This window comes from Polypterus senegalus, chromosome 4 (genome assembly GCF_016835505.1).
Source record: "Polypterus senegalus isolate Bchr_013 chromosome 4, ASM1683550v1, whole genome shotgun sequence".
In the NCBI taxonomy this organism is placed as follows: domain Eukaryota; kingdom Metazoa; phylum Chordata; class Cladistia; order Polypteriformes; family Polypteridae; genus Polypterus; species Polypterus senegalus.
This window is the reverse complement of record NC_053157.1, coordinates 215,843,182-215,868,655: the sequence shown is the minus strand read 5'-3', so window position 1 is coordinate 215,868,655 and position 25,474 is coordinate 215,843,182. Positions and strand designations below refer to the sequence as shown.

At 35.1% G+C, this 25,474-nt stretch overlaps 1 protein-coding gene across 1 annotated transcript in view; it reads right to left on the bottom strand.

The window, feature by feature from the left end:
• Window positions 1–25,474, bottom strand: part of LOC120527958 (V-type proton ATPase subunit B, brain isoform-like) — an 87,431-nt gene that overhangs the window by 22,460 nt on the left and 39,497 nt on the right. Inside the window, exons 4-6 of the mRNA XM_039751952.1 lie at window positions 21,057–21,150; window positions 2,918–2,995; window positions 1,324–1,463 (exon numbers count right to left, since the gene is read on the bottom strand). Of these exons, the coding sequence (XP_039607886.1) occupies window positions 1,324–1,463; window positions 2,918–2,995; window positions 21,057–21,150 (312 nt within the window). The remainder of the gene's footprint in view (window positions 1–1,323; window positions 1,464–2,917; window positions 2,996–21,056; window positions 21,151–25,474) is intronic.

The following is a 25,474-nucleotide window of genomic DNA, read 5'->3' as shown; positions in this document are numbered from 1 at the left end:
GATTTGGGTCTTCTTTCAAAAATCTACCCCAAAATACTGCATGGGTTTTTAAGCTTTTAGCAACATTTAGATAGATAGATAGATAGATAGATAGATAGATAGATAGATAGATAGATAGATAGATAGATAGATAGATAGATAGATAGATACTTTATTAATCCCAAATTTATAGCAGTCAATTTGTGCTATATACTATTTAGATGAGTTAGATCATATAAAACCATCTCCTTTTCTACACTTCTGCACAAATGTTTACAAATAAGAAACTGATGAACAGGATTGATATACAACATATACTGGAGGTATAATATACAGGCTCTTTGCACAATTACTCGAGACAATGGCTGAAATGGATCATGTGGGGGGCAGTTCTAAAAGGAAAACTAAAAACCCGATTTTTATTACAGTAGATTGAAACAAAGTAATGAGGTAGCAGGACTGGAACTTACACATTAACTGGCTCAAAGTCACAATAATAGCATGAAGTTGACCTGATTCAGAGTTAAAGACAACCATTCCTACCAAAACTTACTGCTGCCATCCTATACTCCATTCACATCAGGTACCTGCACGTACCAAATGGCCAGCCTGATCACTTTGCAGCTATGGAGGGAGGCTACACACTGAACCAGGTGACTGATATAAACAGAAATAGAATAGACAGAGACTTGACATCATTTATATGTTCCAGCCTTTTTATTTGCCCTGTGAATAAGGCAGGAAAGCCACAAATGCCTTTGACTTGCAAAGTTTACAAATGAGTCAAGAGTCTTGGGTTACAATGGCATGTGAAGGGAGTAGATTCTATTGTTTTGGCAATTAAACACCTCATAGCCTGGCATAATGTCTGGGTCACACAGTAAATTATACAGGCTCTTCAAAAGGAGATCTTCTGACCAGGCACTCAGATGACCCAGGGGGAAGTTGGAGTTCACTCCACACCATGACAAAGAGAGAGAGAAATAAAATAGTTCAGAAAAAATCATCCTAATCAACTCAACTGGTAAAAAAGAATCTACTAAGTAAGAGTCTTTCGGCATCTCAAAAGGAAAAGCAAGTTCTTCCAGCTGGAGTCCCCATTCATTTTTTGCATCCATTGCAATTTTTTTAATGTATATAATGCAAATGCTAATTACATTTTTCTTGTAAGTAAAACTGATTTCATTAAATTTGTTTTACAATGAGATACAGATACTGGACCATATATAAATGTGTTATTAAATACTGTATATAGAAAACAAATCTCTAAAAGGAAACAACATGACAGTGTGAGTCTCCTTCAGTGCCCAAGAGCACATTAGAATTAAACTATTTAGAGGATACCTCATTATGTGGCAGGCCTGCAGCAGAGAAGATAGGGATTTTCTGGCCACGAGCAATGCTGTTCATGCCGTCAATGGGTGAGATGCCTGTCTGAATCATTTCCTCTGGATAAATGCGCATCTCGGGGTTGATGGGTTGCCCTGTGAATAACAAAAACACTGTTTAATGTACTGCACTTGACACGTTCATGCTAATAAACCTGTCAGATTAAGAAGGCAATATCAGTACTAGCTCCTACTCAATAACACATAATGTTGCCATTCTGCCAGGAAGGGTGCCTTTCAGGCTATTTTCCAGTCCATGTTCACCCAGTGGTATATTTGTAAGCCAATGGTCTTCTTACTCATGGGATCTGAACCCAATCAAGACCTTACCAGACTGCCTAGAATAAAGCTTTGGCACACAACATTGTGATTGGGAGACAAGACTCAAAAAAAGTGTACGTTCCCACTGGACTAGGGATTAGCACTGCCCTCTACGTCTTTCTCCTCTCTTCCTGCAGAACAACCAACAACCCTTCAAACTAAACTAAAACAAACTAAAGATCACGTCTGGCCCTCAGAAGACACCCACAACACCACTTCCAGTTCCAAGCCTCAAGATCCCACCTACTGCTGATTACAATTCCGAGTAGAATAACCATTTTCCATGATGTCATTTCCCTTCCACTTACCATATATATGACCGTCATTTTGTTGTTTTTAGTTCTGTTTGGACTCAAGTCTGTAAAGACCTCAACCACTTTTCAACATTATATAGAGGGTGGATCCCCAAACCTTTGACGTGTTCTTGTGCTTTATTTACAGCTTGTGACATTGATTTTCATTTCTGGCAACAATATATAAGTTGATTGACTCAATCTTTGATGAATGACATTGGAAGAAAGACATTTAATGATAGATTTTGTAGTGCTTATAAGATGTCCTTGTGGTACATTACAACATTTAAGCCAGTAACTACAGTTACTAAATTCTACTTGTTTCCAACAGACTGCAGATATGGGTGTCAGAGGGTAAAGAGCAAATTGTTTTATTCCTAGCGCTATGAGAATTTGTAATTCAGTTACTTGAGGGGAAATGCTAAATTTTAAATTGTTACTTTTTTTTCTGATAAATGTAATTATTCTTTGTTGTACTAATCCTGAGTGTGTGCATACCACTGGTTGCCACTTCTTGTCAGTTGAATCTTTGTATAATATGATGAAAATGTACAACAATGCCTTTTTCCTTTGTAATTTCTTGCTGCAAACAAATTTACCAGTAGGATCAAAAAGTCTACCTACCCTAACTTAACCTAATGTATGACACAACTGCCAATTGCAAGGCACAATTACCCAAAGAAATCCAAAGAAATCAGATGAACACAAACCCTTCTGCTTTGACGAGTGTCCTATTGTTGTTTGTTAACTGTATACCTAATGTATATCTACGTTTATATAAATCAGAAAACAACACTGCAGTTGGACAGGTTATTAACAGGCATCCAATCATGAATTTCACATTTAGGACTGCAACACACCTCAGACACTTACTTTTTTCATAAATATTCACATTTTGCCAAAGGCCAACAAGTTTATGGATGACAGCACACTCACCATTGATATCCAAAAAGTCCTCTGCCAGTACAGTGGGGCCCTTGTCGATTGGCTTTCCAGATCCATTGAAAATTCGCCCTATGGAGTTAAACAGGATAGAGGTTAATGAGAATACATTGCAAATTAAGGAAGCTACACTTCTGAAACTTCTGTAGTTTCAGCCCTAGAGTCATTCAAATGGTGAACCACAGAAAATCAAACAATTTCATGCCAACTGAAAACTTCAAATGTTCACGTAACATTATATGATGTTGCTTTATATTGCTTTTTCCCAGTAGTCTCTAATCCTCATTAAAGCAAAATAACTGGTGGAAGTTAAAATCATGGGGTATGCAGGAAAAGATGCAAACCTTGACTCAAACTTACAGTATTTGATGAAAAAAGTCAAATAGATAATGATAGTAATCATATGTGGGAGAAAGGGGGTGTAGCCCACCAAATGTGTCAAAAAGTGATGCTACACAACTTGCTAATTGACCGTGAACTCGGGAACTAAAAGGTGTGGAGTTAGGCAAGCAAGAGTGAGTAGTCAGCAAGCACTCAGACTTTAAAGATTTTTGCTGGGAAACTGAGAAGTGTTTTCATCATTTGCTATTTGATTTTCCTTTCTAAAATTCCAACAATGGATGGGAATAGTGATGTTATTACAGTGAGATTAAGGCAGTCTGGTAGAAGTACAGTTTATCCTATTATACGTGCAGTAACTAAGGTGCACCTTTTACTTGCAAGAAAGACACTTTTATGCAAGTGTATTGTTATACTGTACACTTTAAAACAAAACCAAATGGCCAGATGATCTCATAGTACGAGTGAATGTGACCAACCACTCTCAATAAATCACCTGGAACCACTAAATACTTTGACATTTTACCAACATCTTAAAGTATTTGGAAAAATCTGCAAATAATATTGTCTTCAGAACCAAAGCTCATTAAATACTTCCTGATCAGAAGTTTTTAAGTTAACCAAGCACTGAACATATTTTATATATGTAGGTGTCAACAGAATTAGTATTATTAGTATATCAATACCAAAGTCCATAAATCACTATACTCTAACTGTCCATTCCTATTTCTTAACTCATAATTAAATGTCCTATGATCACCAAAACTGCCAGCAGAATGGTCCTGGAATGCCAAGATATATTGAATGCACTTGTGCAGTTTATTGTTAATGTGTTATATATGTTAATTAGACAACTTCACAGTACCAAATAAAAAAGACAGACTTGTTCACTTTATGATCCCATTTATTCTGGTGATGCCCTGTGGCAGTACCATACACAAGATAGAAATTAACCATTCATATGGTGCTAGGAAATTGCCAGGTACATCTTTGCACGCACATATTACTAATAGGACAATTGAGAACTGCCAATCACCCTAACCTGCATGTCTTTGCAAGGAGAAAAAAAAGACAGATTGCCAGGAGAAAAACCAAATGTCAGTGATTTAAATCTAGATATCTGGGGCTGTGATGGACCACTGCTAGCCAAAAAATAAAATTACAAAATTAATTTGTAATTATGTGAAACATTAAGGGGCAGCACAGTGGCGCAGTGGTGGCACTGCTGCCTCGTAGTAAGGAGACCTGGGTTCGCTTCCCGGGTCCTCCATACGTGGAGTTTGCATGTTATCCCCATTTCTGCGTGGGTTTGCTTCGGTTTCCTCCCACAGTCCAAAGACATGCAGGTTAGGTGAAATGGCTATCCTAAATGGTGTGTGTGTGTGTCTCCTGCGGTGGACTGGCGCCCTGTCCTGGATTTGTTCCTGTGTAGGCTGGGACTGGCTCCAGGATATAGTGGGTTGGAAAATGAATGACTGACTGAAAGATTAAGAAAAAGTAATTAGGCTGACTGAAACACTTCTCACTTGGTCAAGTGTCAGCATACTGGTTGATTCAGCCTGCCTTGTTTCTTCTTGGCTACCTGTGCTTAAGGGGCATTCTGGGATGGACAGGTTCTGAAATCATTAGAAGTGGATTAACAGGTCATTTTTTTTATTCTGTAGGGTAGCTGACAAGAGCAAAAAGGTGTAAACAACATTGACACTGTCACCGTTCATTCAGATCAATGTGACCAGGGTGATGGCAAGTGAGGGGTGACAGGCATGAAAAGGTCAGGGAACTTCACATCTTGCACTTCCCTGCACCGAGAGTGTTTCAGGGTGGCTTGAAGGGGAACAAAAGATGCTCAGCCTCTGGATCATTCTTGGTGCAGCATGCAGTATTGACACCATACATGTTTGCTAATCATTTCAACCAGACAATAGAACATAAAAAGTTACAATTAGAAGTAAATGTATTATGACCATTTCGTAATGCTAGCCTTAATGTGATGAGAAGTCTCATGGAAGAACAACCAGTTACAAACAAAAACACAGAGACAACACTTAGCAAAACTCAGAAAATCTACCCTGCTGGTATAAAACCTTTAAATGGAACTTTGTTTGAATTAATGATTCACCAATTTTATTAATCTTTTTTGTTTATTTCCTGCAAAAATCAACCCTAAATAACGTACCAGGCTTTTGAAGGACATACTGATGCACACATTGATTTTTACACAGTGGAACACTCACAATTCCCAAATCATCCAATTATAAATACACATTCTGGGAAAGGAGATAAATTAGAAAGTCTGTAGAAAACTCAGGAAGAACTTAAAAACTCTGCAACGACAAGGGTGTTTTATCCCTGTTCTCTTCATCTGTGGGGCAATAGTAGTTTCCAGTTTATCCCTGTGCTGTGTTTTAGTCGCTCAAATCCTTTAAAAGAATGTTTAGCTTTAGCTCAGTTTCCAGTAGAATCGAGCCCTTATCACAGGTATGCACAATGAGCAAACAGTGAGAAGCTTGCTGCTTTAAGATGTCAGAATCAGCTGTGGTCCCCCAGAACTATGCTCACTGAAGACCACTTAGAGAAAATGGATGGGTGAAGGGAAGAAGAGACGCCCAGGTGTAACTGCAACAATTTGAGGGATAGTGAATTAGTAAAAAACAGCATCAAGGTGTCCCGGGCACTAAAACAATATGTGCAATGCAATTTCTAACCTTTTAGGGCCCTAAACAATTCAGGGTATATCTAGGGCACCTCACTTAACTCTTCTTTTGTGTGTGAGTTGTGGCTCCCCACTGGCCACAATACCCAAGGCAGTCACTTCATTTACCTATGACTAATGTTGGCTGCACTTCTATGGTAAAGGTTAGAGTTTTTAATCAGCAGAGGTAAATTCAGCCTTTGGAAAGTCAGATTTAGGTGTTTTAAGCTCTTGTACTGGTATACAGTTACATCATTATTGGGAGCAGATGTAGGACTATGCCACATTTGTCAATAAATTTAACCAATGTATCCATGCTTAGACAGGCAAATTTGAAATGCAGTTTAGCACAAATATTTCCTGATTGAAAACACATGAAAATGAGTGGCAAAATGCAGTGTCATGAGTAGACCACTATAGTGTGTTTTATGTTGTGCTTTGCCAAGGACAAAGTGCATTAGCATTGGGTCATAGAAACATATAAAATGAAAACATAAAAACTAAAATATATCCAAAAAGTGGAAACTGTCTTTCCTCTAGTAGATGCAGATGTGATAGAGGTAATTAGAAAGTACAGTAGGATATTCCCTACAAGTGTCTTAAATGCATGATTAATAATTACATTCATCCAGTACTAATTTTGCAAAAGCAGATGAGGAACACACATTTTCATGGCGTAGTTCCTTTGACTGGGCCTTTTAGTATGAAAAGAAAGGGCACAGTAGATAAGAAAGTTCAATAGAAAAGGCTAAACAGCTTTTCAGATATATTTTGGGCAAATTTATCTATTCAGTGCACATTTTGCAAGCACCAGACAGGGGACATAGATTTCCAACGCATAGCTCAAGCCGTAAAAATAGGTGGGCAGTGGGCAGGACTGACGTGCAAAGTAAGAAGAAAATGCTTCAGAAGACTGTATGCAAGGTTTAAAATGGATTTTCAAGAATTATATTAACTCTGTGTTCAATTTGCAAATAGCAGACTGAGGACATGGATTTTTGAAAATTAGCTTCAGCAACTGTCTTCTCCAGTTTGAATGACTGAACAACAGAGATTAAAAAGTGCTATAGATGAGACAAATCCACAGTAATGGGCCTGGGTAGGCTATGCACACCTATTTTCTCATTTACCCAACGTGTTTTGTAGCTTATCTCTTCTAAATTTTTTCAGCTTTTTTAAAAAAAATGTTCAAATGAAAATGAGCCTATACTATGTCCCTTAATTAAAATATCAATTAAATATAAACTTACACAGCTAAATTACCAGTGTGAACTTTATCACTGTAAGTGTTCACTTTATTTTTAAAATTTTTGGAAAGTGTCTATGTAACAAGGTTTAGAAATTAAGACTGATTATTAATTAGAGTATCAGCTACTAACCTAATGAATTTACTACTTGAGGTAGGTCTTGTGTGTAATCAATATCTCAGTTAAAAAAACATTTTAGGTTTTATTGGCAAAAGTTAAGAAACTAACCTGCAAAACATGACAAAGTCGGATTGTGAAATAGAACAATTTTGGCAATGTCCCTATGGCAAATGAAATCCCCACTGCTATCGGCGTTACTTTTAGTGATGGGTTAGCTGGCTACCAACTCAGCTACTGGGTGTACTGGAAAAATTACAACTATTCCACTGCCAAATGTCGAAGGATCAATTAGGTTATGAATTCACCTGATATTCACATGCCACCAACTCAATCGGTGTTAAAGTTTACAGCTTTAACAGCCAGTAAGGTTCACAGTTTTGCAGCACTTTGATAAAACAGATAACAGTGTGTGGCTGTAATACTGAATATCAAAAGATGTGATTTAGGTTTTTGGAGATATTTCAATTAAGGACAAATTCATTCTTACATAAAGAGAGTGGTAACACTCATATCATGTATGCATACAAAAATTACAAACAATTGCAAAAATGATAATTTGTCTGTTTGTTGTTATATAATACTATTGGTCAAAATTATAATGAGTATTTATTTGGGTATTTCTGCATTGCAGAGGGCAGGTGTGTCATACATTAGGTTAGGTTAGGGTAGGTAGACTTTATGATCCTACTGGGAAATTTGTTTACAGCAAGAAACTAAAAAAGCAAAAGGCATTGTTTTACAGATTCATCATATTATACAAAGATTCAACTGACAAGAAGTGACAACCAGTGGTATCATATATACACACACTCAGGATTAGTGCAAAAAAAGAATAATTACATTTATCAGTACAAAAAGCAATAATTTAAAATTTAGCATTTTGCAGCCTCTCCACAAGTAACTGAAGTCAAAATGCTTATAGTGCTAGGAATAAAGGAGTTCTTAAGTCATTGCTCTATACCCTCGGACACCCATATCTGCAGTTGTTGGAAACAAGTATAATTCAGGAAAAAGTGGATGGCTATTTTCTGATTGAACTGATAGCAGTAGAGTGTTGTACCGTGTTAGCCATAGATTGATGCAGGAGAAAGTAGGGCAAAATGACATCTTGCCTGAAAAAGGGGCCTTAGTTGCCTCGAAAGCTTGCATTTGTAATCAATTTAGTTAGCCAATAAAAGGTGTCATTTCACCCTACTTTCTCCTGATAGAATTGAGTCTGCCTTCTTTCTAACCTTTTTGTCATACAGTTCAGTGACAGAGGTCTGCTGCAAACCAGTAATTTTACTGCTGGATTTTACAGTGGATGGTTTATATTAATAGTGCTGATATTGCCAAACCAACATATAAAAGCAAATATAGCAATAGATTAAATAAAGGACTTATAAAACAGTGTCACTATGTGTTTTTTTGTTTTTTTTTTTTAAATAATTGAGCTACCTAAGAAAGGAAAGCTGTGTCTTCCCCTTCCTACAAATTTGATCTATGTTATGTGTCGTCAAAAGACAGGTATATTTTCAAAATTTGTAAGTGGATTTAAATTAGTGTTAAGAAGGATCCTATATTTATCAGTAATAAAAATATTAGGTCCACTCTTGACAACTTTAGGTTCAGCCTTTTATGAAACCCTAGTGCTATAGACGACTGTCTATAACTTTTTTCTTTTTACAGATGTTTTGATCAGTTTTAGTCGCCCAGTTTTTGCATGTAAAATGTGTGGGGAAACTGCATTTTATAGACAACCCCTCGAAAATGAGTTCCCCGTTCATTTTAAAGCAGAAACAATCATCAATAAATGTTATTTTTGCCTACAAGCTTTTCAAATATGTCTTGATCAGTTGTAATTACCAAGTCCGTGCTTGTACTTTACTGCAGGAAATTGAATTTCATAGCGACCGCGGTGAAAGTGAGCTCCCTGCCCAATTTAAAGCAAAAAAAAAAACAGAATTAACATTATGTGATTTTTCCATCAATTTAAGAATTTAGAATTTAAACTATTTTATTCACACATTTCAATTGATCATATTACAGACGAGAAAATGAGTAGCTTCGTGACAGTGGAAGGACTCAGCGTTGTAGTTTTAAATGAATCTTAAGACGGACAGAGGACAAACACGCTAAAGAATTCCAGATAAAGAACAGCCGCTGGAAAAAAATCAAGAGAAAAAAAGAAAACTACGCAAAACTAGAAATCGGGAAGTCCATAATAAGACAAAATCTAGAGCAGAAAAAGCAACAAATTACTAAATCGTCAGATGACACACCTACAGCAGCCACAGATGTAGATTACGATGACACCAGGCAGTGCCCGCCGACACTGAATAAGATTTTTCTATGAGACCCAGCCCTGCAAAAAGGAGGCGTGGCTAACGTAAGCCCAGCCTGTCTCACTGAAGCCAAAGCCCGCCAAGAAATGGCCGTGTGTCCGATTAGCTCGCGCGCGTTAGCCAAGCGTCTTCACAAGACACCTGCAGGAGTCGCCACCAAAACTGCAGTCCCACTACACCGTTCGCGACCGCTTCCTGTGTATGACATCGTTTGAACCCACTTTTGAATTTTGATATCGAAAAGAATCTTTTCATGTTTGACAAATGATAAGAGTACACTGTTCACAGAAACCTAACCGTAAATAGAAAGTAAAGAAGTGAATATCTAGCTGTTGTCAGACCTACAGTGTATACAGAGTGCAGAAAAAATAAAAACTAAAAGCAAGAGGGCAATTTCTACCATAGTAATTTCTATAGGTAAGTACTTCTTAGTTTTTTAATTTTTAGTTCTTGCTTTCAATGCCATCAGTGTTGGAGTCATATGTTCTTTACTTTTGTTGCATTATACCAGGGGTTCTCAATCACAGTCCTGGAGGGCCGCAGTGGCTTCAGGTTTTTATTCTAATTTGTTTCCTAATTAGAACGCAATCCATGCTGATAATGAAACTTGGTATTGAACCATTTACATTTAATGCTTGCATTCATCCATGAGCAATTTTAATTACACTTAAAGTTTCCTTCAGTGAGGACATTATCTTACTCTTTTGTGGACCAGAATAGACCTAAACTTAATGGTCTTCCAATTCCTCTCTCATTTATTTCTAAACATTTTTTATCACAGATACTTCATGGTAAGCACGTTATCTGGAAAGCTGCTGGTTTATTGCTCATCTGCATCTCATTATTAACTAATGTCTGATTAAGAAAACAGGCAACAATTAAAACTTAAATTCAGCTTCTAAAATCTAAAATAGGCAATTAAGGGTTCTGAATGGTAACAGGCAAAAGAACTAAAATTAAGCCCAAAAATGTATTGCTTTAATAGAAAATAAAAGAGTTCTAATTAAGAAATTGGTTAAAGTGAATGCCTGCAGCCATAGCAGACCTCCAGGACTGTAATTGAGGACCTCTGATCTACAAAGTAACTAAAATTTGTCTTTGAATAAAAACACTAACAAGGCATAGAGTTAAACACCAACTTTCATTATCAGCAGGGACTGAGTTCTAATTAGGACACTGGCTGGAATGAAAAACCCGCAGCCACTGCGACCCTCCAGGACCGTGATTGAGGACCCCTGCATTATCCATCCATCCATTATCCAACCTGCTATATCCTAACTACAGGGTCACGGGAGTCTGCTGGAGCCAATCCCAGCCAACACAGGGCGTAAGGCAGGGTGCCAGCCCACCACAGGGCACACACACACACCAAGCACACACTAGGGACAATTTAGAATCACCAGTGCACCTAACCTGAATGTCTTTGGACTGTGGGAGGAAACCGGAGCACCTGGAGGAAACCCACGCAGACACAGGGAGAACATGCAAACTCCACCTGGGAAGCGAACCTGGAAGCTAACCCGGGTCTCCTAACTGTGAGGCAGCAGCGCTACCACTGCACCACCATGCCACCCACCACTGCATTAAACAGTCAAAATTGAGAAGCAGTACCTTCATTCTTCCATGTATTTTCCAACACACTTATTTATTTCAGACTACCTAGTCATCCAGTTAAACCCATTTAATCCTATTGAAGGTTATCACAGTAGCATTGGACACAGGGCACCAGCCCATTCTAGGGTCCATCCTCTCACCCCACACATTAAAAATACATAATAAACATATGAAATGATAAGTTGTTTTAGGTAGCATCTGCTGTCACATAAATACGAAAATAAATTAAGAATTCAAATGAATACTTACCTTGAATGTACATAAACTGCCGCAACCAAGAGAACAACATTTAGACCCAAATTTTTAAAATCTATTCATTCACTACAAACAACATCTCTCTATAGTGTGTATTAATAAATTAGGCATTTTTTATTAAATCAGTTCCTTGCAAATGTATATAGTACTAGGGTGTTGTACCGTGTTAGCCATTATGAATGTAGTGAGAAGTCAAGCAAAATTACCCCTTTTATTGGCTAACTAAAAAGATTACAATATGCAAGCTTTCGAGGCAACTCAGGCCCCTTCTTCAAGTAATCTTGAGTTGCCTCGAAAGCTTGCATATTGTAATCTTTTTAGTTAGCCAATAAAAGGGGTTACTTTGCTTGACTTCTCATTATAGATGTATAGAAAAAGCTATTATATTTGTATCACAAAATATGGTTGATTGAAAATGGAATGGAATGAATAAATAGATATTACCATCAATACAAAGTTGATTAGAGAATAATCAATAAGTCATTAAAAATCAAATTGAAAGACAGAGCCAGAGCAAAGTAAACATTTTTAGAACCTTGGCCACAAGACTGCATCGCCTCGAGCACAGAGGTTCTGCATGATATGTTAATGGCCTTTCCATTTTTGTATTATCTATTATCTGTTATTATAAAATAATTAACAGAGGTTAATTGATTTTCATTGTTTGATTTATTTAGAATTTCATATGAATGATTTTCAAGGGGCTTACAGGATATTATGCACAAAATTCCTAAGTGCAAATAAATGTTTGTATGGATGCACCTTCTATTGCAAATCTCACATTCAAAGATATAATACTTTAAATGAAAAATATGACTAGTATGAAACACAGACATAGCTGTGAATATATACTCTAAAATTAATAAAGGCTGTGAATCGCTACCTAAAATAGACAGAAAGGTTAAAATTAAACACTCAATATTTATAGAATGCCTCTGTTCTAATAGCCATAGAAAGCTAAACTTTTTGGCAAGTAACTATTGGAACATTTAACTTTCATACTACCAGGGGAGGATTACTTTAAGCATAATCATATTACCAGACCAAATTCTTCTAGTCTAACAAAGTGAACAGCTTGCTAAGGATGATAGAGCCTCTTTTTAAAAAAGGTACTGAATCTCTACTTTGTCCATTCTGTTTTAATATTAAGAGGACCAGGGTGGTAATAATAAAAGATAAAATCAAACAAAAATCTTTATTTGGTATGACATCTTTTAATACTAAACATCATCCCAAGGCACTGTACAAATATGGGTATACAGTACAACTGTTGACACAGTGACTGGGTGGTGGGGTTTCAACTGGCAATAGTTTATTTTTCAATTCTTTAACTTAAAACCCTCCAATAATTTGTTATTTAATTTAAATTTTACTGGGATGTAGTATGGGAATCAATTATCTGTCCTCTGATTTTTATTAATGCTATATAATTATACATTCAAGTTCAAACTTCATATTTTGTGTCAAAATCTACTTCATCATGTTCATTATCATCATTAAGTTGAGCTGCTTTTCCCTGCTAAATCTTTTTAAAGACTGAATATATGTCATAGGTTGAGCCTCCCAGTGGGTGGTAACCTGAATCTGAAGGCCGTAGAAAAGGCATTGAGAAATGAACTGAGAGCAGACGTTTAGTAAATGAAGTTATTGTGAATGTGTAAAAGAAGAACTCCTGCTATAGCCTATGAGAGAAATAAAGTGCCAGAAAAGGGTATCATCCACTGCATAGTACAGACTGGGTGGCATAAAGAAGGCTAGCATGAGGCTTTAAGTTTCTCCCTCATAGTATGAGACAGAGGTGGCCTTAGGGGTGTGCGGAGCCTAGGGCTGAACAACCCCACGCGGGGCCGGTTACGTCAAACGCTGTTACCGGTATGTGTGGACTGTATAAACTTGAGTGCAAATTTGATTAAAATAATTTTCACATACACTGGATTTTCTCATTACAGTATTTAGCTAAATTTTTGCAAGATAATACACAGACTTTATCTAAATGCAATGATATAATCTATTAAAAAAGTTAAATTCATAATTCATAACAATACCACAACAGTGTGAAATGCAATGCAGTGTCATGCGGAAATTAGCAGGGCCTTTTCTATAAAATTACCCAAATTGCAAATATACTCTGAGTCTCAATATCCAATAAGTGTTCCTCTTAGAAGCATCTCAAATATATATAATAATAATTCTTTGCATTTTTTATATCACTTTTCTCACTACTCAAAGCACTCAGCAATGCAGGTTAAGGGCTTTGCTCAAGGGCCCAACAGAGCAGAGTCCCTTTTGGCATTTACGGGATTCAAACCGGCAATCTTCTCATTGCCAGTGCAGATCCCTAGCCTCAGAGCCACCACTCCGCCTATATATATATAAAACGCCACTCTATGTATGAGAATTCCAGGTTCATGTTGATTGAGTTGAAGCACTAAAAGCTGCCTAACCCTCAGAGTTGGCACTACATGGAGTGTAGTAGTAGATGTATAACAAGCCCACAGATAACAGGTAGAGGGTGCTCAGTGAAGTGAGATCACACATTTTGATAGCAAAAATACATTGTGAGAAGACCCTGTTTTACATAAAATACACTTTATCATCATTTATAGGAGATAGGTATAGCAAAATGCATAGTTACATGATGCACATGTGTGAGTCGTGCCACCTGCTTTGCTGTAAACTAATGTTCATGGGTACTGCAAAATTTATTACCTGGACTATGTAACTATTCATATCTGATGGAAGTATATTGTTGAATGTTAACCCTGTCACGGGACTTAAATAGTAAGATGTAGTGTGCACAGAATGTTTTATTTAAGAATGGCATTATTCCATTGAATTGTTTGCTTATAATACATATGAAAAACATTTTGTCTGCTCCACACAGCAGTGAAGTCAACCTCAAGGCACCACTGTTTGAGTTGCTAATGCTGTTTTCTGCAGAGTGAAAGCAATGCCCAATGAAAGCCATTTACAGCAAGGTTTCAAGAAATAATAGAAATGTTCATCAGGGAAGTGTCAGTAAACAGAACAACTATAAAGAACAAAATCATGGCATAGAAGTTTTAGAGTACTTGGAAATCAGTGAACTGGAGCAGAAGAAAACACCAAGACAGAAACATCAGTAAATGAAAACAGGAACAGGTATTTTCATTATTGCAAATGTTTGTAGAAAATTACTTTGATTGCAATTACATAATAATCTAACAATTAATGTATGAAAAGACAAAACCGACTTTTGTCTATGTGAGACACTGACAGATGAAGTGCAGCTATCTAATATTCCCTCTCTATGACTGTGACTGTGTAGTAACCTATACTCACTAATAAAAAAGTAAAAATTTTATCAATAAATTATTCAGGGATTGAGCCAGTGAAGGTAGCAGAGTCACTACATTAGAGAAATTTGGATTTGGCTCGAACATTTGTGCATTGATCAAACTACTGTATACCAATCCTGAAGCTTAAGTTTGTATTAACAACATTTGTTCAGACTACTTTAAACTAGAATGTGGTATCAGACAAGGATGCCCCTTGTCACCACTGCTATTTGCAATTGCCATTGAACCACTGGCGGTTCACTGTCGAAATTCTTATCAGATAAAGGGGATTTTCAGAGGTGGACTGGAACAGAACATTTCTCTATATGCAGATGATATGGTACTGTATATATCAGACCCACAAAATACTGTGTCTGCAGTCTTAATAGCACTTACAGAATTTCAAAAGATATCTGGTCTCAGAATTAATTAAAGTGTACTCTTTCCAGTGAATTCTCAAACATATAATAATAGATTGGACACCCTAACTTTTATCATTGCAGATTAGTTTAAATACCTAGGGGTAAATATCACAAGTAAACACAAAGCTCTTTATCAACAAAATTTCGCCGTCTCTATGGAAAAAATTAAGCAAGACTTGCATAGATGGTCAACCCTTCATCTCACTCTAGCTCGAAGAATTAACATTGTTAAGATGAATATTCTTCCTAAGCTTTTTTATTTCAAAACATTCCAATATACATCAATAAATCATTTTTAAGCAATTAGATTCAACAATAACCTCATATATTTGGAACTCAAAACATACACGTATCCAAAGAGCGACCCTACAAAGACCTAAAGCAGAAGGTGGCATGGCTCTACTCAACTTTCAGTTTTATTACTAGGCAGCAAACATACAAGCTATAAAAACCTGGACACAAATAGATGAACATACACAGGCTTGGTCCGCAATAGAAGTAAAATCCTGCAGTACTTCTTTATATTCCTTGCTTTGTGCCCCAATAAATGCAAGTTATCGGTAATATACTAACAACCCAATTGTGCTTCACTCACTCAGAATATGGAACCAATGTAGAAAGCATTTTAAGATGGAGAAGCTTTTATCTGTGGCACCTCTGCAAGAGAACCACCTCTTTCAACCTTCGCAAACATATGCAGTTTTTAATATCTGGAAAAGATTTGGGATTAAATTGCTTAGAGATCTTTATATAAACAACATCTTTGCATCCTATGAACAATTACATTCTAAATTTAACTTTCCAGCCACACATTTCTTTCACTATCTTCAAATTAGGACCTTTGTTAAAGAGAACCCCCCGATTTTCCTCATCTTGCACCCTCCTCCATGCCGGAAAAAATATTGCTCAATTTCAAGGACTTTGACACCATATCTGCAATATATAAAATTATTTTGCAGTCCCTCCCTTTTAAAGATCCAAGAGGACAATAGGAAAAAGATCTCTTAATCAATATATCAGAAAAGGAGTGGAAAATAGCAATGCAGAGACTTCACTCGATCTCCATATGCGCAAAGTATACAATTATTCAACTCAAAATTATATATCGAGCACATCTGTCTCGCCTAAAACTGTCCAAAATGTTTCCAGGGCAAGATCCAACCTGCGAACGCTGCAATCAAGTCCCAGCCTCACTGGGTTACATGTTTTGGTCCTGCACCAAATTAACATCATTCTGGACCAAAATCTTTAAGTGCCTTTCAGACAGCCTCGGTGTCACAATCCCTCCTAACCCATTAACAGCTGTGTTTGGTGTTCTTCCAGATGGGTTTAAATTGGAGAAGGACAAACAAACTGTGATTGCATTCACTACACTTTTGGTATGCAGACTTGTTTTGCTAAACTGGAAGAATCCTAACTCTCCTCTTTTATATCAGTGGAACACCGACGTTTTATACTATTTGAAATTGGAAAAAAATCAAATATTCAGTTCGAGGATCTGTACAGAATTTTTTCAAAACCTGGCAGGATCTAATCAATAATATTTTAGAATAAGCTCTTAATGCACAGAGGAAGTAATTCTCTCCGCATTTCTTTTTCTTCTCCATTCATCTCTATTGCCCTATTAAACTCATCAATTTAGGTATGTTTCCAAGCCTTAAGTTTTACTCCGTTGGCCGTGCTCTCTCTCTCAGGGGTGGGGGCGACTTGTTTTCATTCCTATTTTTTGTAAAAATTGATCTATTTGTATTGAATGATTACAATAAAATTAATAAAATTAAAAAAAAAAAAAGATATGTAAAACAATGCTAAATTTTGCATTGCTACCATGAAATGCCACATTCAACAATTGTGTCTTGGCAATAACAATTTAAAAATTGCCTTGTGATTTCAGTTCTTCTTCTTTATGTACTTAGTATCCTTTGGTTAAAATACCGTTGTGTCAGCAGTTCCTTTCCAGTAAGAAGAATGAAGTTTTTCTAAATGCTGCTAGTGAGATTTAAACACAATCCACACATCCTCTTCCTGTTATCTTCCAGCTACTCTAACTAATTTCAAAGGTCAACAAGGTACTGCTGTCTGGTTTGAAAGATCTGAAAAAGAAAAGTTTTATAAAAACGCATATAATTTTTATGATGAAATAATTTAAGTTCTGAAAATGGCTTTGCATTATTCCAGTGCCACTACTTTAGCTAAATACTCATTTTGTTCAGAGGCACCAGTGACAACTACTATGGTTCTCAATGTTCAGTTCCTATGTTCTACACGTATTATATTCCGAGAATGGTCTTCTCCTATTAAACCTGTAACACTTCAGTTTTTCTGTTCTTCTGCCTCTTACTTTTACATACAGTCACTGCAAAAAATTTAACGATCTTCTAATGCTTTAAATAGATAACTATTAAAGGAACTATGTAAAATTAAAGCTGTTCAATAAAACATAACTGATATGTACTAGCCATTAGTTGAGGAATCATTGTAGGAATTTTATTCAGTCTGAATACAATTAAATGTGCTGTTCATTAGAGGTTGTGGTCAGACAAACCTGTGGGACACAGTGTTCTTAAGTCTCCTGAGATGGCCTAGTATAATATTCCACCCAATCCATTCCAATTATAGTATGCATGTCAACAGCCCCGACTGTAAAAATATGGCATTTCATATCCAATTGCAATTACATGAGTGTTCACTATAAGTTCTTTAACAAATAACCTGTCAAGGATTATTAAGGAAACAGTAACGGCATACTGTAGTGAATACACTTGACTTGAGCATTCCTAGTTTTCATCCTCTTTCTCTGTATGTTTAGCATTCATTTGCTCAGAGGTTGATGTGCTTCCTGCTTCCTGAGCAGCTCTTCTTTTCTTCACATTAGCAGCCTGCTTCTTCTCTTCTTTCGTTGGCATCTTTTCGCGTTAACACTGATTAAGTCAGTGTTTTGTTTGCAATGACTGTACGTTTCCTTAATCTTTCACTTAAGCTAGCACTTAAGTCTTCAATCTGCCTCAAGAATGATTTAAGATATGAAGAGGTAAGGGAAGTGACGGCAAAGGTGGTAGGGAGGGGAATAGCGCCCGTACACATGCGCCACATGGCCGCCCTGCTGGCCACTGCTGAGAGTTGATTTTACAATGAAGTAAAATACAAATAAGTGGAATACCCTTGGAGGTCAATCATCACCCCGAAAGCGGATAGTAGAAGTCACACAGTATATGTGCACCAAATTTCAGGTCAATAGTTCAAACGCTACAGGTGATTTATAATCCTGGACAGACAAATGGACAGCTATGTTAGCATATTATATAAAACTATTATGAAAATTTAAAAAATAGCAGTTTAAAGAAAAAACTTTCAATATACAGTATGTACAGTATATGCAGGTACATACAATATGCATGTGAAAAATAAACAATATTTTATATTTACAACAAGTTTTTAATTTACAAATGCATCTGTCTTTCTGCAACTCACAAACTTTACTGGATGATGAAGATTTAACTACACAGATAGTAAGAAAAAGAGCATGAAGTTGTGTTGCGCTAGTAACATCGTCATTGATATCACAATCATGTTTGAAGAGAAAAGTGCTCTCAGCTTACATTGACTTCAGTTTGCAGTGAAGAACCTGGAGAATAAAACCTGAAAAATATGCCTGCAGTTGCCTTTGTAAAAGAGACCATTATTTTGGGCACATAGCACCATCTATAGGGAAATATAGTTACTGTGGAAAATTATAATATTATACACGTTACAAATTAGACATAGCAGGACTATTTTGAAAGAAATTGCGATATAGTGAAAAAAATATCAATAATTATTTTTTCAATAAAAATGTATTTAAGTGCTACGACCAAAAAACTTTACTTTTCTTTTTTAAAATTTTTACTATAACTGTTTTATTGTCTTTGATATATGTTGGCTCAATCACTGTGTGAAGTCTGCCTTTTCTCTTTGCATCTGTAAAATTTTACTATAGGTACTCTGGCTTCCTGAAGATGTTCATATATGATTAATTTAGTCAAATCAGTAACTATTTGAATGTGTGTAATTCTTCATTGGACTGATATATCCCACATCTTTTTCTGCAATTCTTAATAGAGAAAACGAGCTCAGAAAGTGGACGGAAGAATGAATTAATTCTAATATTGCGTAAAGTGATGAGTGCGGCTTGATGGCTGAGGTTCTAGGCTTAAAAAACATAAAGATGCACATACTGTATGACCATGAACAAATTACTTCAACTGTCAAAACTGTCAAAAAGCAGTACAATTCAAGTAGTTCCTGACTGTATACCGACGTCGTACAATTTATTACATCCATTTTGCCTATGTACTCGTAATCTGAATTTATTTAACTTGTGTAGCCTATTCTTATTATAATTATTATATGACTACTACAATATTTTAATAATAATGAATAAAGTTAAAGTATTTCTTTACTTCTATGCAAGATTTATTGCATAATAATAATAATAATAATAATAATAATAATAATAATAATAATAATAATAATATCAATTTCTGAAACTCTTTATTAAAATTAAAGATCACAGGTGTCCAGCATTATTGGTGTAATAATAACGTTTTCAAAAGCGAAGGTACACGCAAAAAATATGAATTGTTGACGATGTTCACCTTTTTGTATCTAATTTAAATTATACTTCAATTAAAAAAAATGTTTGGTGGTATTCTTTATATTTTTCTACGTTGTTACATGTCACGATAACGCTGCTAATTTATATCGAAACAAAGCATTCGGATTATTTTCAGATTATTTTCTTTCAACAGAAACATAATCCATCTGAGGGACTGTTGTCATTACTCACTTATTTTGTATTAACCGTACTAAAAATGAATCCTTTTCTAATCCCCCAAATATGGTATTCCAATTTTCCTTATACACCTTTAAAAGTTCATTTAACTTAAAACAATCAAGTTTGGTGTACATACCTATCTCACATTTTTATGCTATTTTGCAAAAAGAATCGTCCTTTCTGTTGACAACACATTTCCGTGGGATTTACACATCTTTGTAAACTTGGAAACAATATTAATGACTTTTAGTAAATTGTTTTTTTTTTCCCTAATGCCATGCGGTTTGTTGGGTTGCGGAAGCCAATTTATGATAATTTTTTATACACGTCGCCCACCCTGCATCGGAAAAGCATATTTATCTTTGTTTCCTGTACGACAATGTAATGAATGTCAACATTACAGGAAAAGTGCGATTATCTAAAATATACCTTGTTCACCTTATGCGGTAATAAGTAAACCATTACACGCATAAACAATCTTGATAATGACGCCAGATGTATGTTATGTTTTTGATTAACTTCGATTTAGCAAATTAAACGTTACTTGAATGTGAGTATTGAACTGGATTTCAAGATAAAAATAATATATCGATTGAAACGTAAAATTTTTATTTAAAAGATACTCAACAAACTATTGTAACTTATTTAACTTTAAGCCAAGACAGTTTAGTTGTACTCGTATTTACTTCAAATAAACACGTTATATTTATTCAAGTCATTTTCGTAGAACTAATTAAAGAAAGAGTTTTAGGTTAGTCCAATAAACTATTATTGAGTGTATATTTTATATCTTTTTTGGTAGCTAAATACGTGATTAATATTTATTAATTTCATGCAATAAAACAGGGAGGTATATTTTTAACAATTTATTTCCTTTTATTATTAATAACTAATAATTAAGCGCGATCATAATTATTTATCAAAGATTATGATTACAAGTTTAAAAGTTTAAAGCCCATTTGCTTATTTAGGTGGTACTTCCTAACTCACCCAGCATGTCCTCGGATACTGGGGTGCGTAGGATGTCCCCAGTGAACTCGCAGGCGGTCTGTTTGGCGTCAATTCCAGATGTCCCTTCAAACACCTAGAAAGAAAGAAAGAAAGAAAGAAGGAAAGAAAGAAAGAAAGATTGATTCGCATTTTAAAAATGTTAACCTAACTGCAAAACAATCATAATAATGCTTTCTTTACATTATTTTTATTTTAAGTTGCAAAATAATTCTAAAAAAAAATTCAAAACTGTACTGCAATTATGGCCACGACACCGGCAATTCTGCTGTTTAAAAATACACTTTTGCGGAAGCGTTCCTTAATGGCTCAAATATATATATATTTTTTTATCGTTTTAAAATTCTTTTTTTCTCATCTGAAAGTTTGTGCATATATTTTTCAACAGTAAGGATGATTTTACAGAATCAGTTTTATGATGAAAAATTTTTGCTCGTGTACTCATCGAAAGTATTCTCTAGGCGATTATAATGTATAAAAGCATAATTATTTGCAGAAAAATATTAGGCATTTTTTTCTTAGGTTTTATATAGAAAAGCATAGTAGAATATCTACAGCTAATTCAGGGACTAATTCGTTGCAGACTTTGCAAATTTTTCTCGGCCATCTGCAGTTAAGTTACATGTGAACTCATTTTTAATAGACTAAACCGTTTCACTTTTATTTCATCATCTTTTAATGTAAGCACCATGTAACACATGTTACTTCTGAATTGTCTTATTTAACACCTGGATGCTTGTTTCACTTACAGAGTTAAAAAAAACCCACATTTTAAAATGCGCTCATAGGCTGTAATGGAGCACAGAAAATTAAACGAATGATTGACGTGCACGTACACTCTTGGTAGAAGTATATACAGGTATTGTTAGTACAGCAACCAGAATTAATACGCGATCACCTAACATCAGGAATACGAGTGAACTAAGTTTGATGATTAAGCAGCGAATTCTCATCTACGATGTGTGTTGGAAAAAATCATATTTCATTGCTTCAGTTCAATAACAAAATAAACCAAAACAACACCTTTCTTTATAAATTTTTATTTTTTGCATAAGGAAAAGTGAAAAACGTTATATTCGTTTGAAACAAATTATAAGCGTAGACCAAAATCATAATGTAGTGCTTTCCTCAAATTTTATGTTATAAGATATTAAATTACCTTTGAAATATTATTTTAAAAATGTGTAAATATTTTTTCAATATACGACAAAGAAAAAAATATATATGATCAACTTACTGGTGAGGCCCTATCCCTGCGTTTTCATTGTCAACGATACCAGTAGATATGGAAAAAATGTCTGGCAAATTTGAGAGGAACAAAATAAAAATCATTGCAACAAAAGCAACAGGGTCTTTATTTATACATTGTTGAGATTAATGTTTTCTGTTAATTGTAATATTCAGTAAAGTCGAATTTATAAAGAAACGATAAAAATATGCATTGGGAATATATCGTCCATTCTGCTGCCATGTACGCGTGATATGCATTATACTTTATTTCCATAATTCATAAAACTTTTACTTTACGGAAACAGTGCAGTAATTGAAACTGCAGCAATCTAGGCTGGAATATGTATAGTTAAAGTTCGAAATAAACCACAGCTAATTCATGGGACAGTTGATTTAATTTTAGAAAAAAAAAAAGTTATCTAATGAAATTCATACAGTTCAATAAATAAATAAATAATAGTCTCAATTCCATTAAAATTGTTGAAGTCATTTTTTCTGTTTTGACGGGCATCGATTTAATTTTTGGAGAGGTACGATTTTACATCTCGAAATTAGTATGGTATTAGTATTAATAATTTTACAGCTCTACTAGCCCGAGGCCAAAGAGAAGTATTTTAGAATAGACCACAACACCCGGAGAATATGGGGAACAACTGCAAATACACAAAGCCGATGGGGGCAGGGAAGGGGGGAGAGGGAGGTACAAACTGGGCTGGGTTTCAAGTGTTCTCAGGCCCACCTACTTATTACACGCACATAACCTCATTTAAACTTTTAGATCTGTTGGCGAAAAAAGTTTTTTTTTTTCTTTTTACATCTCTGCTCTTATTTCTTAGAAATAGAGGCTAAGAAGTTGATTTTACCATAGACGCAAAGAATTATTAAGCTTGCGAATGGTATACAAATAAAACGTCAGGTACACAGTGATAAAAGATGAGTTTTATTTTTCCTTGTATTGCGTCTTCGAATTAGATAAAGTGAAGGTTGATTGAATATGATGTGTACTTTGTTTTTACCCAATGCTAACAAGAACATTATTTTATATGGATAGTGCAAGAAGCATCTACTATATTGCTCTTTAACTACTGCATACTTTTTATGCATGTGTGTATGTATGTATGTATTTTTATGCATTGTATTTTGTAACCTGTTCTAAAGAGATATGCAATTTTCATTTTACTGTGTATACATAACAATAAACTTGACTTGATTTGTTTATCTGGCCAGGTCTGGTGCTCAGAAGAATCATCTACTATTGTACAAAAGTTCAGTTGGCATCGATATGTGCAACGGTTGTAATAAATGAGCACCCTGACAAGGACAGAAATAAATGTGCGTTTAATGGAATTTAGCTACCAAAATATATAACATGAATATTTAGTCATTTAAAAATAGTTAAATGTATATACACTCCGTTGTGCACTTGAATAATAAAATTCTAGATTATTTCAGAAAAATGTATCCGTTTTTTGACTACGACGATTTGAAGAAATACTTAAGCGCCTTTTTGAACGAACACAGCTTAGATTTTGTATTTGAATGTATATTCGTGTTTAAATATAAACACCGCAATTATTTTAAAATCCATCTCTGATTTAATTTGCTTTTTTCAATTTTGGATCCTTTGCAATGAGAATCGTGTTCAAATCATTAACCAACACCGAGCAGGATTCCAGTCAGTCGCAGAGCACACTCATATACAGTATGCGTATTATCGGAACAGTTAATTCATTAAGGTAAGCGCCGTATTTTTGCGATGCGGAACCGCAACACAGACACTCCATACAAACAGCGATCAAGAAGGACAGCTGTGATACATTTTCTGGCTTTCTATATTATTTATATTTTTTGTATCCTCACAATGATGCCTGCATACATTTGATAATAAATTTAATTTTTCATACTGAAATTCTGCTCGTGAAAGAGTCCAAAATGATGTATTCTGCCTCTTATACATGTTTATATCTTTATATTTATATCAAATCCTTTTTATCTATTCAGGTTTTTTAAATTGAGGAAGCATTTTATATTTTAGCCTGATTTTTAAGACACTATTTCAACATGTGTCATGGCATAATTATTGGAAACGTTTAGTTTTTAAAAGCATTTCAGACAAGTTTGTCAGTTATAGAGTATAAGTATTCTCTTCTATAGAGCATTCATATTTTACCCAAACATTCTATTGAAAAGTCATTTTCTTTTCAGTAATATTATATGTCAGTAATCTTAGACTTTAATAGATACTATTAAGGGATGCATTTCTAAAGGATAATAACAACATTACACAGGTAACATTGTCAGATCTCCAAACTTATATCATTAGTGTTCAACCGTAAACAATGCATTGGTTATATTGTGATGGAACAGAGTAAAAAGCCTATTATTTAGGAAAGTTATCAATCTTATCAGTAAGTTTAGTTAGATTTACTTTTTCAGGAAGTGTTTGTGGTGTCTAAGGTGTTACTTTTATACCATGGTGTTTTACTTTTTTTCATGATGGCTGTTTACAAGTCATCTGACTGTGACTTGTCCTCATAGACAACTGTTTGCTGAAACACTGAGCGTATCATCTCAGTTTGCTATGGCACTATGCCTCCACACCCCTCTATCTATCTATCTATCTATCTATCTATCTATCTATCTATCTATCTATCTATCTATCTATCTATCTATCTATCTATCTATCTACACATACATACTTTTCTCATTCATTAATTATTTTTATTTATTATCATGTACATTACATATCAATTATGAACTTGTTATGCTGCAGTTTAACAGGGAAATACATACAGACAATAAAACAAAAAGGAAAAATCATGATAGTGTTAAATAATATGAAAGGTAATTAGTACAGAACTATACAGCAGAGAAGTAGACTCAAATCCATTGATTTGAGTCATGCATTTGATGATTTCAGAATCAACTCAAAATTAAAACTGATTTTTTTAATCTTGCATAGAAACGTTTTCTGACTAACTCCCCTTAGAGGTCAGCTGTGTGAGGTCTGTGATAGTCTTGCTGAAGGTAAGGAAAGAAGCCTATTTAAATGGATCTTAAGGTATCTACAATACAAATATTTTTTATGTATGACTGATGTGTTTTAAGTGTATTGTTTTACTTAGTTGCTCCACAGGAGTGCATTGCTGGCTCCCCGATTCAGAACTCTT